The following is a 17,371-nucleotide window of genomic DNA, read 5'->3' as shown; positions in this document are numbered from 1 at the left end:
CCTTTGCATCCTAGATTATAAAAATTTGTGTAAGGATCATTTCTGGGCCTCTGATAATTGTTGAATGCATTAACTTGCTCAGCTACGAAGATGGGATATGTATCCTTATGTGGGCAGTCCATAATATCATGTTTGGGCATGCTGCAAATGGCGCTACCAGCTGAACTGGTGCTGCCATTTTCTGCAAGAACAGTCAAATTTTTCATAAATTTATTCAAGCTTTTTCTCCATCTTCTCTATTTGAACTTGTACATGTGACGATCCGAATGACATCTTGAAAGCTCTGCTGCTTTGTGTTTGATCAGCTGCCCATTGTTGAGACTCTTTTGCCATGCTGTCAAACAATTGGAAAGCTTGTTGGGCATTTTTAGTTGAATGCGAGCCTCCGGATGATGCATTAACATGATTCTTGGTGGTTGGATTTAGCATTGAAGATTAATACAACATGAACCATGATCAAAGCCAGTCTCAATTTATTACAATTGTTGATTGGAGTAGCTCTCACTTTTGGTGTAACAAAAAACAAGTGTCATTGCTTTTACGAAGTGGAAATTACAAACATTATAATGGAAACAAAACCCCCACTCAAAAAGAAACCACAAACAAAAACATTCAGACGTAGTAGCACCAAGAAGTCCTGCGAGTACCGCCCGTCTCTCTGTGAAGATCATGAGCGATACAGCAAAACTAATCTTGCTTTATCTGATTTAATTGCTTGCTTAAAACTTAATTATCTTGGCTTAAGACCAGCAAGAACCGAGACCCCATCCGCATAATTGAGATAAGTGCGACGCCTCATGACATCTGTGAGTTCTGAGGAGTAGCTACTTCCCACAATCTTTTTATACTTGTTCCACCATCGCATGAAGCTGCTCTGCGCCAAGAAAATATCAGGTGACACTGCGAAATTATGGAGCGCATTCAGAACGTAAAGCTCAAATTCGGGCATTGGCTTGGCGTCTGGATTAATCGCTTGTTCGTTGCACCAGATAAGCGCTTCCTCGACGTGCGCCCAAAAACAAGAATCATCATTCAGACTAGAAGCCACACTCTTCGCTTTTGAGTTGGACTTGCTTGCACTGCGCAGTTGCAGGTCCTCCCTCTCTTCCCTCTCTTTCTTTTCCTCCTCCTTTTTCTCCTCTTCATTGAACCATTGCTCCAAAAGAACGAAATGTCGAGGCCTTTCCTTTTTGTAATCTTTTCCGCCTTCCTTGTAGTACTCTGCAATGTGAAGCGGTTCGATCATCCTTCTGTAATTCGTTCCAGCAGAAAGAAAATGGATACGCATTGCGGCTTCTTCTTTCTGGGGCTTGCTCTCAATTTCTGCAACCATGCTGAACCAGAAATTCGAGAGCTTTTTCTTGCCTTCTTCGGCAATTATGTCTGTCCAGAAACGCTTGTTTCTGTACCCGTCATAGTATCCAATTCCCTTGTGCTTGGAATGCTTCTTGTACCATTCCATGTTGGCCATGTCCTTTTTAGCCTCATTCAATTTCAAGAAAGAACTGTAAACCTTCGTCTTCTGGATCACTAGTTTACGTTCGTGACTGACCATCTTTTTTATCAGACTTTCGAATTCTATGTTGGGTTGTTGCTGCTGCAATGACTTTTACAAAAGGAGTTGAGAGAAAAGTTAGTAGGTAGAAGTAAACATGGGATGTGATTTCCGCAAAACTCGTATTCTCTCCTTGAATAAATCAAAGCAGAATCAAGAGATGAAAATAAACAGGTTTGTGCGGAAACCATTTCCCAAAATCATCATCAAATCAGATATTTCTGTTGAAAGTTTGATACCTGTGAGCTGAGAACTCCTAATATTGCTGCCAACTGTGTTTTGATTCCAGCTTTAAGTGGAACTCTATCCTCTTCAACCAACTCAAAGATATCTCTAGAAAATGCCTTAATCTTGAGATCATTTAAAATCTGTCCGTAATCAAAACCTTGAATTTGAGCACTCTGAGAGCTGGTTTCCACCAATAGTTGCAAAATGGCATCAGGGTCCTCAAAGCAAGAACCACCCGAAGAGGAGCACAGTAGGAATGTTCCGAAAGGCTTATAACCACTCGGTTGCGAAGTTAGGAAGACTTTAGGTACAGGATCATTGATGGAGGCTATATTCAAGAAGCAAGAACTCCATGTTGAGAATTCCAACACACATTGTCGGAGTTGTTCGTCACCGATCAAGGGTGAACCGAAAGTGATGCAAAGGGGGCGTTTCGCTTTCGACAAGTCGAGGCTTTGTAGCAGCCATAAGGTGAAAAGGGTAGCCACAGAGCCTCCAAATGAATGCCCGGTGATAAGTATCAATGAGTCGGGTTTGCTGCTTTCTACCAGCTAAAATATTACGTAAAAGTCAATTACTGAACTGCTATATAATCAATTCGGGGACGTCTTTACAAATAAGTTCCTCCGAACTCCATTCATAATAAAAAAACAGTTAAAACTCGGTTATGAAACCAAAAACAAAAAGGACTCGACTGTTGCTACATTCTGCTCTTGTAACACTATTAATGAGGGGTTTGTAAGTGTTCCTCGCTAACATTAACTGTTTATTAAAGAAGCCAAACTAATTAAGTGAAATGTAATCCAACATTATAAATTTGACTTTTAACTGTTTCTCACTAACATTAATAGTCATCAAAGCGGTTAAACATTATGAGTTATCAGAGAGACAACAATACGCACCCTTGTTCGCAGACGAACGAGGCGGTTGTGATTCAAGGCGAATAAGGTGATTGCCAATTCATTGACGGTGAAACTTGGGGTGTTTTTGTTACACAAAAACTCGAAGAGCGGAAAATATGTGTCCTTGGGAGTCAACGAAATGATCACTTGTCGATTTTGAAGCGTGACAGGTGAAGCAAGAAAAGATATGATGGTGATGTTTGAGTGCTTGGTTTCACTAATGTCTAAGGCCATTTTTTGGTTCGGATCAGCTGCTGGGGGTAGCTTTTGCTTCTGATCAAGAACCGCGTTCCATGACTGGTGCAGGAGAGGAGAAGTCACCAGCACATTTGCTAGTTCAAGCCCAGCACTGCTAATTCTGTCATCACCAACAAAAAATTGAAAGCAAAGTTAAACGGAGGATGTAATGACACCATCCGTCCAATATCCTGGACATGGTGTTGGATTTCTTTCCATGCGTTCCGGATTCGAAAGTCCTATGTCAGTTTAATCAAAAGTACTTTTGACTACATTTAGCAAAAAAACTTGAAGTGTATATGAATGTTTGAAAGTGTTTTTAAAATGATTGAAATCACTTTTGATGAGAGTGCTTTTACAGCCAATCCTTTGTAAAAACACAAATGAATCTTTGAAAAGCATTTAAAGTGCTTCATGTAGGAAGCACTTTCACACGAACCCTAAGTGCTTTCTAAAGAAATGCATTTCTAATGAAGCCAGTTTAGCAAAACACTTGTAAGAATAAAATTCCACTTTGGTAAACTATAAGGACGATTATTAAACTCTTGTATTCACCGGAAACACTTTACTCATAGGAACTTCTCTTTTACGATGAACATATAGAAATATTTATTAAATATGCAGGTGTTCTTCGAAAATGCACTCGAAAACTTAGAAGTGCTTGTTGAAGGTGGCTTCTCGGAAAGAGCTTATATTATCTATCCAAAAGCGTTTTGTAAGTTTCTTTTCCAGATTTAACCATAAGAACTTTTGATTGTTGTATTTAGCCATTCCAAAACATTGTCCGCTTAATCAAGACAACAAAAGAAAAGTCAGTGACAAAGGATTTAAATAAAAACCAGGATCGGAGGAGTTTGAAGTTGAAGTTGACTTACTGGTCGTTCATCTTCAAGCTTTTGCCGATCTGCTTAAACCACACAGTAGATAGAGAGAACTGGAAAGTAGAATGGTCAATTTCTTTCTTTATAAATAAGAAGAGGAATCAATCCTATCATTATTATTAGGATGCTTTAGATTTTGGCGCTTACAATTCATTATTTCTAGATAAAAACTAATCTATCTTTACAAATCCAGTTTAAGCTCAAATTTAAAATTTGTAAACATATAGGAACACTATTGACCTATTAATACAACTTATTTACACTCATGCCACTCATACTTTATGGTCTCTTTTCCAAATTCCTAAATTTATGTCAAATTAAAAGTAGTAGAAAAAGTGAAATAAAATGAAAAAAATGTTTGCATTAACCGTATCTATTGCAAACTAGAAAAGTAGTTTTTTTTTTTTTTGTGATATATTTTGTAGCAATTTTATCCATATTAATTGGTAGGTAAATTAGTTTGTTCCAATTATTTAAAAAAAAAATACTACACCTATATTATATATTTTGAATCAAATAACATTTCTCTAACTTCTAGGTAAATTATTTTCTATGTATTTTTATATGTGTTAGACACGTTTTGTTGTTGTATAAACATGAATGGAACATAATATTGTTGATTTTATTCATCAAACTGCATTTCTTTTGTTACAGGTAAATTATTTTCCATGTACAAGTACTTATGTTAGGCAAGTTTTGTTGTTGGTACGTACAATATTTTGTATCATTGTAAAGAAAGATATTACATTACGCCCATGGTATAATTGTTGTAGGTAAATTATTGGAAATTAATTTGTAGTTAGGTAATGAACATTTTCATTGGAAATGAACATTTCAAAGAGTAGGTAGGTAAATTAATTTGTTCTAATTATATAAAAAAAAATTACACTACACCTAGTTATATTTAATTTTTCCAATTATTAAAAAAATTTATACTACACCCAACCAAATAACATTTCTCTAACTTGTAGGTAAATTATTTTTCATGTATTGTTAGGAATGTTAGGCACGGTTTATTGTTGTATAAACATGGGTGTAACATAGTATTTTTAATACTATGCATCGGACTACATTTCTTCTTAATATAGGTAAATTATTTTCCATGTATTAGTAAATATGTTAGGCACGTTTTGTTGTTGGTATAAACATTATTTTGCATCATTGTAAAAAAGAGATATTATATTACACCCATGGTATAATTGTTCGTAGGTAAACAAAAGTGCATGTAGATAATGAAATACAATGTTCTAATATATTAATAAAAGAAGGATAAATTCAAAAGTATTCAATAGTAGGGTGAAAAAACTAAATCGAATAGTTTTATGAAAATTCAAAACCTTTCTAAAAAAGTAATATGCAATAAATTTTTAACATTAATGTCTTTTTTTTTTCTTGTTGCAAAATCATTTACTATTTCCTTACAATTAATTGTCTACATCAAGTATGTAATAGGGGTATTTTAGGCATGTGAAAAATGTAAAATGTGTGAATTAATATGAAGTTAATGAATTTGCTTATGTGGATCCTAGTCATTGGGTTTTCTTTGAGTAAAAAGGTTATGTAGGGTTTTATATGAAGAAAATTGAGTTTGAAGGGCTAAAGTCATATTTTCACAAAAAAGTTTAATGTTATAAATTCATTGCCTAATAAATAATAACAATAAAACATGTCTAATATATATACATGCTTAATTAAGTCACTAAAATTATATTTTACATATTAATGTCACATCCCGGCCCGGGCCCCCACCACAACCCGGGCCCGATCCACCACCGTAGCACGATATTGTCCGCTTTGGGCCCCGACCACGCCCTCACGGTTTTGTTTCTGGGAACTCACACGAGAACTTCCCGATGGGTCACCCATCCTGGGAGTGCTCTCGTGCGCTACTCGCTTAACTTCGGAGTTCCCATGGAACCCGAAGCCAGTGAGCTCCCAAAAGGCCTCGTGCTAGGTAGGGATGGGAAATACATTTAAGGATCACTTCCTTGGGCGATGTGGGATGTCACCTTAATGTAGATAAATTATTTCACACGCGCGCGCGCGCACACACACATATATATAATGCCTAATATATGTAAAAATTCATGCAAAATAATTTACCTAAAAATATAATGTTATTTGATTCAAATAGTGCACCTACTATTAAAATTTTAGAATATTAGATTGCTCAAAATAAGTTACCCTGTATATGTAAAATACATGAAAAATTATTTACATATAAACAAACCCAATATATGCAAAATAATTTACCTGCAACAATATTATTTTATTTAATACTAATTTACCTACAAAATATATTATTTGCTAATCATAAATTTACTTAAGGGTAAATTGATTACATAATAATAATTTTTTAACATGTATGTTAGTGCTGCACATATATATATTTGAACAGATAGTAGTACTGACACACCCCGTCCCGAAGGAGGGCATGCTGGCCGTCACGTGAGAGTGACGTAACCATTTACACAGTACGGAAGCTTTAAAGATACAATTTCTAAGATGAAACACCCAAAAGTGAGTCCTAATTTTTGTCCATTCTGTCAGAACACCGTTGGATTCCTCGTAGCCACCAAGCTCTAATATCTTAAACCTGGAGGGGCGCAAAACAAAGTTGAGTGGGTCAGTAAAACAAACTTATTCAAAACCTTCTTTTCTCTTTGAATATATTAACCCCTCGCCGTAAAACAAGTATACTTCCCAGAAAATAAACATATATACGTATGTATAGATATGCCAAACATGCTCAAGGGTATATCATTCATGCTCAAGAATATGCCATGTCGGAAACTCATAATGAAATGTAAGTGCTCAAGCATAACTCATATCAATAACATATAATCTGGCAGCCGGGAGTCACCTAACGTGACCTGTACGGCTGCATATAGAGCTCCAATCTCAACTCAATAACTGAATCTGCACACGAGTCGGAACCACCTAACGTGGTCTGTACGACAGGCTTGGTGTAAAATATATATACGCTCTAGTGCTACGATCACGTGAAGCTATGCGATAAATCGCGGGTCACCTACGAGTCGGAACCACCTAATGTGGTCTGTACGACAGGCTGTGCACCTAACTTGGATTCAAGCTGAGCGTGTGGTGCGGGAGGTGAACATCACGTGAAGGCTATGCCCTGGCCACGGGCGGGAGCACTAACACCGGGGGTGCAGATTATGAGCTCTCTAAGCATCTCAAGCTACTACTGAATACAAACATGAATACCACTTACCTGGCACTTACCTGTGCGTCCACAGCACCAAATACGCATATATAAATGTATGCCACTACTAATGCATGTGATGATAGTATTTCAATCGTATTCCAAACGTATTTCATACGTATATCAAATGTATTTAGTACGTATATCAAATGTATTTCGTACGTATCTCAAATGTATTTCAAGGTATTTCAAATGTAGCTTACCTGGGCCTCCTCAGCACCATGCAACAGTATGCATAATTATGGTAATGCACATATTAAAATATGATGCATATATGACAGGATATTTAATTCGTATTTCTTTTAAAATACGTTTTCTGAGAAATACGTCAAGCATACGTATATATTTATATACTGAAAAATAACTGCCCACTCACTGATCACATCGACGTCTCGTGGGTCCCTGAGCCTCCCCTAGATTGGTTACATTCTTCTTCTGTATAATTTTCACCTATACAAAAAGTAACCAAATTGACGTTATTTAACGCGCATACACCAAATATTCGTCAATAACTTTCTCATACGTTGCTCGATTTGGGTGTGTGAATATACCACGGTGATCTACACGACGTCACGAACGCGTGACAATTTTCAGAACTCAATTTGGAGGTCCCACGCGCCCTCACTCGCCCAATCTACGCGCTGCCCACGCGCGCGTCTTCTTCCTCGCGTCGCCGGACTGGTTTCGCCGGAGGTGGGTGTTTTGCCGGAATTTCTGGGTAAACTTCAAAGTGTCATAACTTCTTCATTTTTTAACCATTTTCGACGTACTTTATATCAAAATGAAGGTATTGACGAGACGAACACATCCATACCTGCCTTGACCCCTAACTCGCCGTGGATTCGCCGGAAAAAGCCTCGAAAGCTCCGGCCAACTTTGAACCAAGCTATCCCGACGTCCAAATTCTTCAAACGAAGCACTCCGAGCTTCCTTAGGACCTCACCAAGCTTCCTACAAGCTTCAAAATCCCAAAAACATCAAGCTTTACGTGTGCATGAACAGTGCACACGCACAGTAAAATTGAAATCCATGTTTTCCGAAGTGAAACTCACCTGAAATTGGTACCATCGTGTTCGTGTGGTCCTCAGGAGTACGATGGTGGTCTTAGATCCTTCGTTGGTATAGTTTTAGGGTGGTTTGTGGGTGGTCTGTGTGAGTTCGAAGGAGAGAGAGAGAGACAGAGAGAGAACTCTGAGATTTGTGAGGGAGGAGAGAGAGAGAGACAAGATGCAGAAATGGGGGAGAGATTTGAGGGATGTGGGATCCTACCCAATCCCCAAATCATCAAGTTACAACATATTTTACGCCCCTTAGTCCCGTTTAAGGGCATTTTCATAACTTCACGTCCTCGGAATTAAAATTCCGGGACGGGTTGTGACAAGTACTATATAAATATAGGTATATATATATATATATATGTATATGTGCAATAGTTATTTGTTCATTATAAGTAAGGTAAATAATAATATTTATTGATTTGATTTGAATATTGTGGCACAAGTTGTAAATATTTTATAATAATAGTTCAATTACCTTTTTATTTGGCAGTCCTTTTAAAATTTGAATGTTTTGAATTAGATGGATTTTTATCTAAGAAATAAAAGTTGTATGAATCTATATCTAAAAAACCCTAATTTTTTTTTAATAAAATCATTAATTCTCCCTTATAATTCGCATGACATTAATTATCTCTACTAATTAATAAAACACTCATTGTCAACCAAAATCCTATGAAATTACCCATTTAACCTTCTAATTAAAACAGAACATAAATAAGAAATATGGGGCATAAATGTAATTTCACACAACCAAATTTTGCTGTTTTTTTTTTCAAAACCTCACCTACATGTAATCCTAACATATCTCTAATTAAAAAAAAAAAATGTCCCACTCCCACATTCTATATCACTCTCTTCCTCTCTCCTTCTATTTCAAAAACAAAAATAAAATTTTTTTTTCACACTTTGTGTGTGTTCATATGCTATATACATTAAACATTCAAATAAGGGTATTTTAGGCACTCACAAAATTTTAAATGTGTTAAGTCTAACATAATTAATGAATTTGCTGATGTAGAATCTAGTAAATGATTTTTATTTGAGTAAATGAGAAAATTAAATTTTAAGAGGCTAAAGTTATATTTTCGAGGGGCATTTTGATTCAGGTCCAAAAAATTCAGCTGTTTTTGAATTGGGTCCAATTTTATTTCATTTTCTATTACACCTGTTTTGCCCTTGGAATTTCTTTTTAATTCTTTATATTTGAATTTTTAAAATTTGAATCTTCAAATACCTTTATCTACCCATTTTTTAATTAAAAAGACATTATTACAAATCTTATAAGTTTATCAAAAATTAAAAGAAACATTGCTAGAGGTAGATAAAAAATTTGTAATGTAGGTAGAATCTATGATAGAGGTAGCCTATGAACAAAAACCTATTGTATAGATAGATAATACAAAATAATCTATGATACAGATAGACTATGAACAAAAACTTATTGTATAGGTAGATAACACACTTAATTTGTGATATATAGGTAGATAAACACAATTAATCTTATATAGATTATCAACAAAATATGTAATATATAGGTAGATAAATACAATTATTCATGATACAGGCACAATATAATATAAAAAGATAAATAAATAAATAAAGGACAAGTGATATAGGTAGATAAAAACCAAAAAAAATCGTGAAGAAAAATGATATTGAGGGAGCAAACACTAGAGAAAAAGCTAATTCGATAAAACTTCAAAGTTAAAAATATATATATAAAGGAGAATGAAGCCCAAAAAAATATATATATATATATATATATATATATGAGACGAAGAACCCAAAACACAAGATTGACTAATACAAATTTTTTTTTTTTTTTAAAAAAAAACCAATCAAATGTATATTGATCATCCTTATGAAAGGAGGAGCAAAAGAAAAATATTATGGTAGAAGACTACTGGGAAAAATAACAGAGGAAGAGAGAGATATTGTGAGGGAGAAACAAGAAAAGAGAAATGAACGATTTGGCGAAGGAGAAGAAAAAAAAGGAGATTTAAATCCCTAATCCTATAATTAAGGATAAGATTAACATTAATCACAAACTTAAAAAAAACAGTAATTACTCAATTGGTCAATTTAAGAGTAAATTTGGCAAGAGAATACAAATAAGCTTATGTGGACAATGAATCACTGGACCTAACCTAAAAATTAAATAAAATTGGACTATAACTAATAATGGTTCATAAAATTGGACTCATATTAAGTTTCTCCTATTTTCAATTATTATTATTGTAATGGACGTCTTTGTCCCACCAATAAAACAAGTCGACAATGCACAGCAAAGTCTTCGTCGTTGTCAACGCATCTTGTTCCTGGAAGTTTGCCTCGATGCTTTTCCTCTCATCCTATTATCTACGTTTACGTGTTAAAGACTTAAAGTTCAGATTGATTATTCCGGATTTGGATCCGCCTCAGATTTTAATGTTCAGAGCGTCCAAGTCTACAAATTTAGGCCGCTGATTGGTGTGCAAGTCAAATCAGGACCGTTAGTTGTGTATGGTGGATTAGAAAAATGAATTAATGGAGACCATTGGATTTAATTTGTGTGACTCAAATTTGTGGACTTGGAGGCTCCGGACACTAAGGTTCAGAGCGGATCCAAATCCAATTATTCTATGTTGCTCCCCGCTACTTTGTACGCAACGATAATTCCAAATTAGTTTAATACATGGCTTTTTAGCTAAAATGGTCCCTGAGATTTGCATAACCCATAACTTTGGTTCATGAGATTTAAAATCAACAGAAGTGGTCTTGGGATTGGTCACCATCCATCATTTTAATCATTCTGTTATAAAATTCTGTTAAGTTAAAGTTAAAGTAATTTTTGCAAAATCAAATTCTCCGCTTGCTTTTTCACCCTTTTTCTCTCATCTCTCCCATCTTTTCTACCAAAATCCTCATCTCTCTCGTCAATTTCGGTTAACAGTTTTTTTCCAAAAATTAATGAAAGGAAAAATGTCAAGTATCGTTTACAAAGATTTACTTGAGTTTGATGCCAAATCGTTTTTAATAATAGTTGAAGAGTTGATATCACTGCCAAAATTAGCAACATAGGCGTATTTTTTGAGAGAAATGAGAGAAAAAGGGTGAAAAAGCATGTGGAGAATTTGATTTGACAAAAATACTTTGAACTTAACGGAGTTTTTTAACAAAATGACCAAAATGATGGATGGTGAACAATCTCGGGGACCACTTCTATTGATTTTAAATCTCAGGGACCGAAATTATGCGTTATACAAATATCAGGGATCATTTTGGCTAAAAAGCCTTAATATATTAGTGACTTTAGAGACTGAGCATTTGCGAAAGAATACAAAGAATTTGCAAAGGAATCTACCTAAGATTTTATAAGGCATTAGACACCAGTCCAATAGCGGGTTTAATTAAATTTATTATGTAACCTATAAACAAATGTTTATTTACACTTAGAAAAAATACATAATTGTATTATAGTACATAACTTACAACATATGATGACATATAAATAATAAATTATTATAATATATTGAAAATATGAAGAACATACAGATAATAAGTGTTTATCTAAGTATTCAACATGTTTAAGCGCCCGTCTTTACTTTTTAAATGTGTAAAAATTTATGATAATGGTGACCAACTGTCTAGATGAAGATTTTTAGAATAATGAATCTAATAAGTGAATTTGAGGGCTCAGGTACGCCCGTTGACCTTTTGTTTTTTATCCGAATTCACGTACCAGTACAATATGGTTGTCTTTTCTGTTCTTTGATTTTACAAGGGACACAGGGTGGGAACATCGGCAAGAATGGGTGTTTAGTGTGTATTAGAAGTATTGCCCGTATGCGTTGTTACGGGATTAGAAATCGTATGAAAAAATGTTTCAAAGCTATAACATATTGTTATCGAATGTTAATTTTATCTAGCTACACCGAAAGATGTGTGAACTTAATGAAAGAATTTTTACATGAAGAGCATAAATTGGATGAATGAAGCTCTTGAAATTCTTTGACCCACTCTGAATAGCATTACTTGTGAATGATTGATTGTGTAACAAAAATTACTAAAAGAGGATAATAGTTGAAACTTTCATATGTATAACTCAAACTTCTACACATTTATCCGTACTTTACAAATTGTTAGAAACTGCTAAGATAACAATTGGTATCACATAATTGGTATGCTATTAAACATAATGAATTCCGTGAAGCAAAAAAATGATATGCAATTTTAACTTACGATGCTAAAGAAGCTCTATAAGAGTAGTTGGGTCTTCTGTGTTTTATCCATCAAAGGCATTGCAACTGTAGATCCTGGAAACTATAAAAAACCATCCAATCAGGAGACAAAATTCAATGGTTATGGGTAAAGGGAAGATGGAACCACGAATGTAAGATATACTTGACAAATTTACAAATTCATTACAATTTCAATTGAATTTCCAACTTGATTTTCTCACTTAAAAATCTTAATCTACAAAACCAAATTAGTTTTATCAAACAACATTCAAAAATAAAATCTAGTAAAGGAAAAGATCAATTGAATAACCTGAATAAGTGGAAGCATTCATACCTCAATTTAATTTCCATCTTAATTTTGTTGCTTAAAAATTATGGTCTTCAAAACCAAATCAGTTTTATCAAATGAAGAACGGGTGGATAGACGTGAGGCCAAGAAGGACAAAACGGACATTTTACTGTAGCAAACGTAAACAGTACAGAAAACAAAGAAGAAACCGAGGGCATTTCCGACCTTTTACTGTTGATGAACAATGTACTCTCTCACATAATGAACAGTAACTTTATGCTGAGCTTTAGTAGATATAAATGTGCTAGACATCCATGTTGTCTGATCGTCCATAGTCAAGAATTTCTCTCAATGAGGTCCGACTTTTTTTGAGATTGAAGATAATAATATTTAATCTATGATCAATTCATACAGCCAAAATAGGAGTTTGTATTTAAATTTCGTTACAAATTGTTGATCAATGAATATCTAAATAGGGTAACTAGGTAAATCGTATCAACTAATCAAGACACGTGAGGAGTGCCAAAATTTCAATCGAACTTTGTACAATAGTTGGGGAACACTTGGAAAATCCCGTTGCTCTTAACTCTCTCATCTATGAGCAATGAGCAATTGGAGGATGGAAAGCTGCTCTTTGGGCCGCAAGAGGTGTGCCTTAGCAACGTTCATGCACGCTTTTCCTGAAAACTGGTGATTTATTTTGATGCCGGAAGTCCCAATTCTACCACGAATCGATATCTTTGGTGTACATGTTTGTGAGAGCAAAGAGCAAAAGCACAAAGACAACTTGAACACTCATGATTCCAAAGTGGCTGATGCTGTTTCCAATTTCATCCAACTTCCAGTATTCCGGACCTGATAACAATAAGTATTGTCACTAGGGTTTGCTAGAAATGATTGTTCTGATGTTGTATGATAAGAAGCATTCGTCCATGCACGCATACGTAGTATGTATAGTGTGGTATGCAGAGTGGATCAGATACTTGTGTCTAAATGTTACTTGGTAGGGTAATCTCGTATTGTTACAAGAGAAGGGTGCGGTGAGAAAAAGTTTCGAGTCCAAAATCTGAAGGTTATAGTAACTTACCAGGTGATCTCGGATCTTTGTTGTCATGTAACGCCTTGATCAATGTAATTATACAATGTTATGTATTAGTAAACTTACACGTCATTGTAAATCTGGTATAGTCTGTACTAAGACCAAATCATAATTTTATATAAACTTATGGCTACATCTAATTTTCGAGTTAGACTGCCTACATACCCTATGAAGGGATTAAGCCAATCGTAATTCACCCATTATATAAGAAATTCAGCATACACTGCATAAACTTATGGATATCATTCTTAGTAGAAATGAATATGTCACCTAACCACGAAATAAGTGACGATGGCCAGAATCTACCCTTATTCTTTCCACTTCCTTTCTTTCATCGTAAATCATAAAATATTTCCCTAATAGGATATCTTTTGAAACTAATCAAATGATAAACAGATGCCATATACAACCTTTTGTATATCAGCTTCTATACATAATAACCAATAGAGATATATTTCTTACTGTAATTATACAAATCACCTATGTCATGTTGCATGTATAAAGCAATGAATCAAAATAGAAATAGCCCTCGGGTTTCTCTCTAATTTCTGCTTCCTACTTTTCTGAACCATAAACCATATTAATTCTGTAAATAACAACCTATAATCAGTCATCAGAAGAATAAAGAAATTTGGGATGTTTACCCCTGTATGCAAGCCGCAAGTTGATCAAAAGTGAAATAGTTTGTTCTTAATCCTTTCTTTCATTTAAAACCGAGTAAATTGTAGTTATAGTCTCTTAACCTTAAATCAATTGAAGCATTGATCCTTCCGTTTCATTTTCCGTCAATATGCCGTCAATGTGCTTGTGTGGCAGGACACTTGACCCACAAATATGTTAATATGGATGCCGAATGGAATAAAAAACTAAAACTAAAACATGATTGGCCCCTCCTGACCCGTCTTTTCACCATCCATCGTAGCTGCACACCAAAGCCATCACACACCACAGACCTACACCCGCTCCAAGAGTAAAAAACCTTCAATCTTCATTATTCGGGGAAACGGGGACCTCGGAATAACCGGTAGTGCTGCCCCTTCACCGTCGATTTACGTTTGTTCCGGGGTTTAAGAACCATATGCCGCGAGGCAAACTAATGGTTTTTTTTCTTTCTTCCAGAGTGTTTGGGAGGAGGTGGGCGAAGCAAAATTAAGATGGAGTCACTAGGTGGTAATTCGGCACTCTTGTTGTACAAAGAACCATATTTTTAGGGTTTTTCAAATACTATTCCTTGTGGGTCCCATCTGCTAGCCGTATAAGTCTCTCAACGGGAAAATTTGATGGTGTTAGAACAAAAGGAATGATGCTACACATTTTATTAAGTTCATGGACTATAAACTATAGCTAATGAAATTTTAGTTAAGAGACCAAAGCTACAATTGACTTCTTACTCAAGATAACAAAAATATTTTTTTGATCAACCATTAAACCTAGCTCCGCAATTTCCTTACTTTCTGTTGAGATTTTCCAATTAATGTCACATTTGATGTGTTCTTGATCTCTTTGTTTACTATTCTTGATTTAATTTGTAGGTTAATTATTTATATGGTCCTTGAATTTGTCGATAGATTACGATTTTGAAAAAAGTTTATATTTCATCGTTGTTGTTTCATGTATATTACTATATATTTTATATAGGCAAAAATGAACATATTATTTTGTGGTACTAATTTCAACTAGCCCATCCAAGAAAAAAAATTTGACTCTGACCTTGCATGTCTAAGCTAGGCTTTGTTCCCATGTCTACTCTATTTTCCTAATATTAATTTTGCCAGTGATGATAGGGTCTATCTAAATCAATAGAATAGCTCATCCAAAACATTATACCTATACCAAAACTCAACACAAAAATACTTTTCATTAACAGTAAACTACCTAAAATGCCCCTCGCTTTGGTCTTCAACATGTGCTTTTCCCATTTATGTACAGTATTACGTAAGGGGAATACAACGAGGGGAATGAGAATTGCACACAATCCAATTGATTCAAGTGTTTACCAACACTTGGGGGAATGAAACCATCCGTGGGACCCACCTAAAATGGAGAATCAGGTTACTGATTTTCCCGGAATTGGATTACAAACAATAGGTAGCAATGCAACTCCGGGAGAAAGCCTCAATTCCGTATAAACTTTTCTACCCCAAACTGCCTTTTTCTCCTTCTACCCAATCTTTACTTCTTTATGTCAAAGAAAGATTCTACATATTTCATGGCTTGCGGGATTGTGCAGGTTTCATGACCAAAATCAGAAGGGAAGAAGATGGGAGATTTTGGATTTCAGTTTGGGTCTTACTCAGTTGGCGACGACCAAAATCAATTCGATTAATCATATTAATTTTTAGTAAACTTAATTAGCATCAAAATAGATTAGTTAAAAAGTAATTAGCATCAAAATAGCATCCAAAAAAATATATTAAAAGTAATTAGCATCAAATAGATTAGTTAAAATAGGAGTTTTTAGTAATTATATTAATTTTTATTTTGATTCATGTGAATTAATAAACGATTTTAATAGAGCAATGTTATTTCTATTTCGATTTCAGATAGTTTTAGTAAACAACTCAACAAGAATCTGATTTTAATTTCATCTCATTTCAATCTTCCTCAATCTGATAACGAATTAGTAAACGAACTATTAGTCTATTCTTGGTTTTTAAACCCACGTACATTGTTTGTGGCACAAAGAAAGATTAAATAATAATAAAAAAATTGTTGGTATGACAATTTTTTTTTAGAAATGTGAGTTAAACCCGGTCACATGGTTTGTGGCACACATAAGAATAAAGAAATTGGTAGCAGAGAAAAAATGATTATAAAATATGAGAAGCCTGAAGTCGTCGTCTACCCCACGTGTCCACCTATGTGTGGATTTTAGTTTGATATTTGTTACTGTTCATCAGAACTCAAACTCCAGTATACTGTTTATTAACAGTAAACTACGAAAACTGCCCTCCGAATGCTTCCTTATGTGCCATCTTTTGCTTCTTCTTCACAGTAAAAAGACATTTTTGCCCTACCGTCCACCTGTCGATCATCACTGCAATCTTCTGCTTTCGCCTCTTTTTGTTTTTTTCCTTGTTTTTGACTCCTCTTTTTCCCATTTCTCAGCTTCGGTCATTTTCTATCGTTTCTTTCTTTTGTTCTCAGACTTCGTTTTCCATCGACTTTCTACGCCGTCGTTTTCTGTTGCAAATTATTAACGGGACGGCTTTTGCTGCTGAGAAATTTTGGGTGCAAGTTTGTTTCGTTCTTCGGTTCGGTCCTCATGGATTTCATTTTTTTGTTTTTGTTTTGAGAGCTACATGCGTGGGAATTCATTTGTTCTTTTTCCTGCATCTGAAAAATGCCACTTGATTAGTTGATTAGTTGATCAGATTTGGATGGGTTTGAGGGTTAGTTTCTAGGAATGTTCCATTGGTGTTCTTTTTCTTCTACACAGTTACCAAAATCTCAAGTTCCCATTTAATCCTCGAGTACGACCCAATCATATTTTCTGTAATACAATCATATTTTTGAGGTTTTGATTTTTTACTCTCATGTTTCTGTTTCTTATGGAAACAGGCGTCAACATGTTTTTGCTTTGCACATTTGTGCTTGAAAACTTAGATGCTAGAATAAGAACGAAACAGTTTTTATGTATTTTTGTCGACTGCCAAAATATATGCCTAACCTACAA

At 34.8% G+C, this 17,371-nt stretch overlaps 1 protein-coding gene and 1 long non-coding RNA gene across 2 annotated transcripts; both read right to left on the bottom strand.

Moving 5' to 3' along the window:
• Positions 1–453: 453 nt before the first annotated feature.
• Positions 454–3,984, bottom strand: LOC108865642 (senescence-associated carboxylesterase 101-like). The gene is made up of 4 exons (XM_048577891.1): positions 3,798–3,984; positions 2,686–3,043; positions 1,795–2,334; positions 454–1,606 (listed from the first exon to the last, which is right to left on the bottom strand). Exons 1-4 carry the CDS (start codon positions 3,806–3,808, stop codon positions 731–733), a joined length of 1,785 nt encoding a protein of 594 aa, XP_048433848.1. The 5' UTR covers positions 3,809–3,984; the 3' UTR covers positions 454–730.
• A 2,137-nt stretch (positions 3,985–6,121) lies between these two features.
• On the bottom strand, positions 6,122–7,898 carry LOC103960039. The gene is made up of 4 exons (XR_007255884.1): positions 7,844–7,898; positions 7,581–7,743; positions 7,406–7,479; positions 6,122–6,399 (listed from the first exon to the last, which is right to left on the bottom strand). It is a non-coding gene; the product is annotated as an uncharacterized LOC103960039 (long non-coding RNA).
• Between the last annotated feature and the right edge of the window lie 9,473 nt (positions 7,899–17,371).

The sequence above is a fragment of a genome, unplaced genomic scaffold, assembly GCF_019419815.1.
Source record: "Pyrus x bretschneideri cultivar Hongxiangsu unplaced genomic scaffold, Pyrus_bretschneideri_v1 Contig12, whole genome shotgun sequence".
Taxonomy (NCBI): domain Eukaryota; kingdom Viridiplantae; phylum Streptophyta; class Magnoliopsida; order Rosales; family Rosaceae; genus Pyrus; species Pyrus x bretschneideri.
The sequence above is the reverse complement of the archived record's forward strand: the minus strand, read 5'-3'. Positions and strand labels throughout refer to the sequence as shown.

Coding starts and splice junctions, on each gene's coding strand:
- LOC108865642 (XM_048577891.1), bottom strand. Junction 2,335..2,685: donor TCGTTCGTCTGCGAACAAGG/GTGCGTATTGTT, acceptor GTAATATTTTAG/CTGGTAGAAAGCAGCAAACC. Junction 1,607..1,794: donor TAGGAGTTCTCAGCTCACAG/GTATCAAACTTT, acceptor CTTTTGTAAAAG/TCATTGCAGCAGCAACAACC.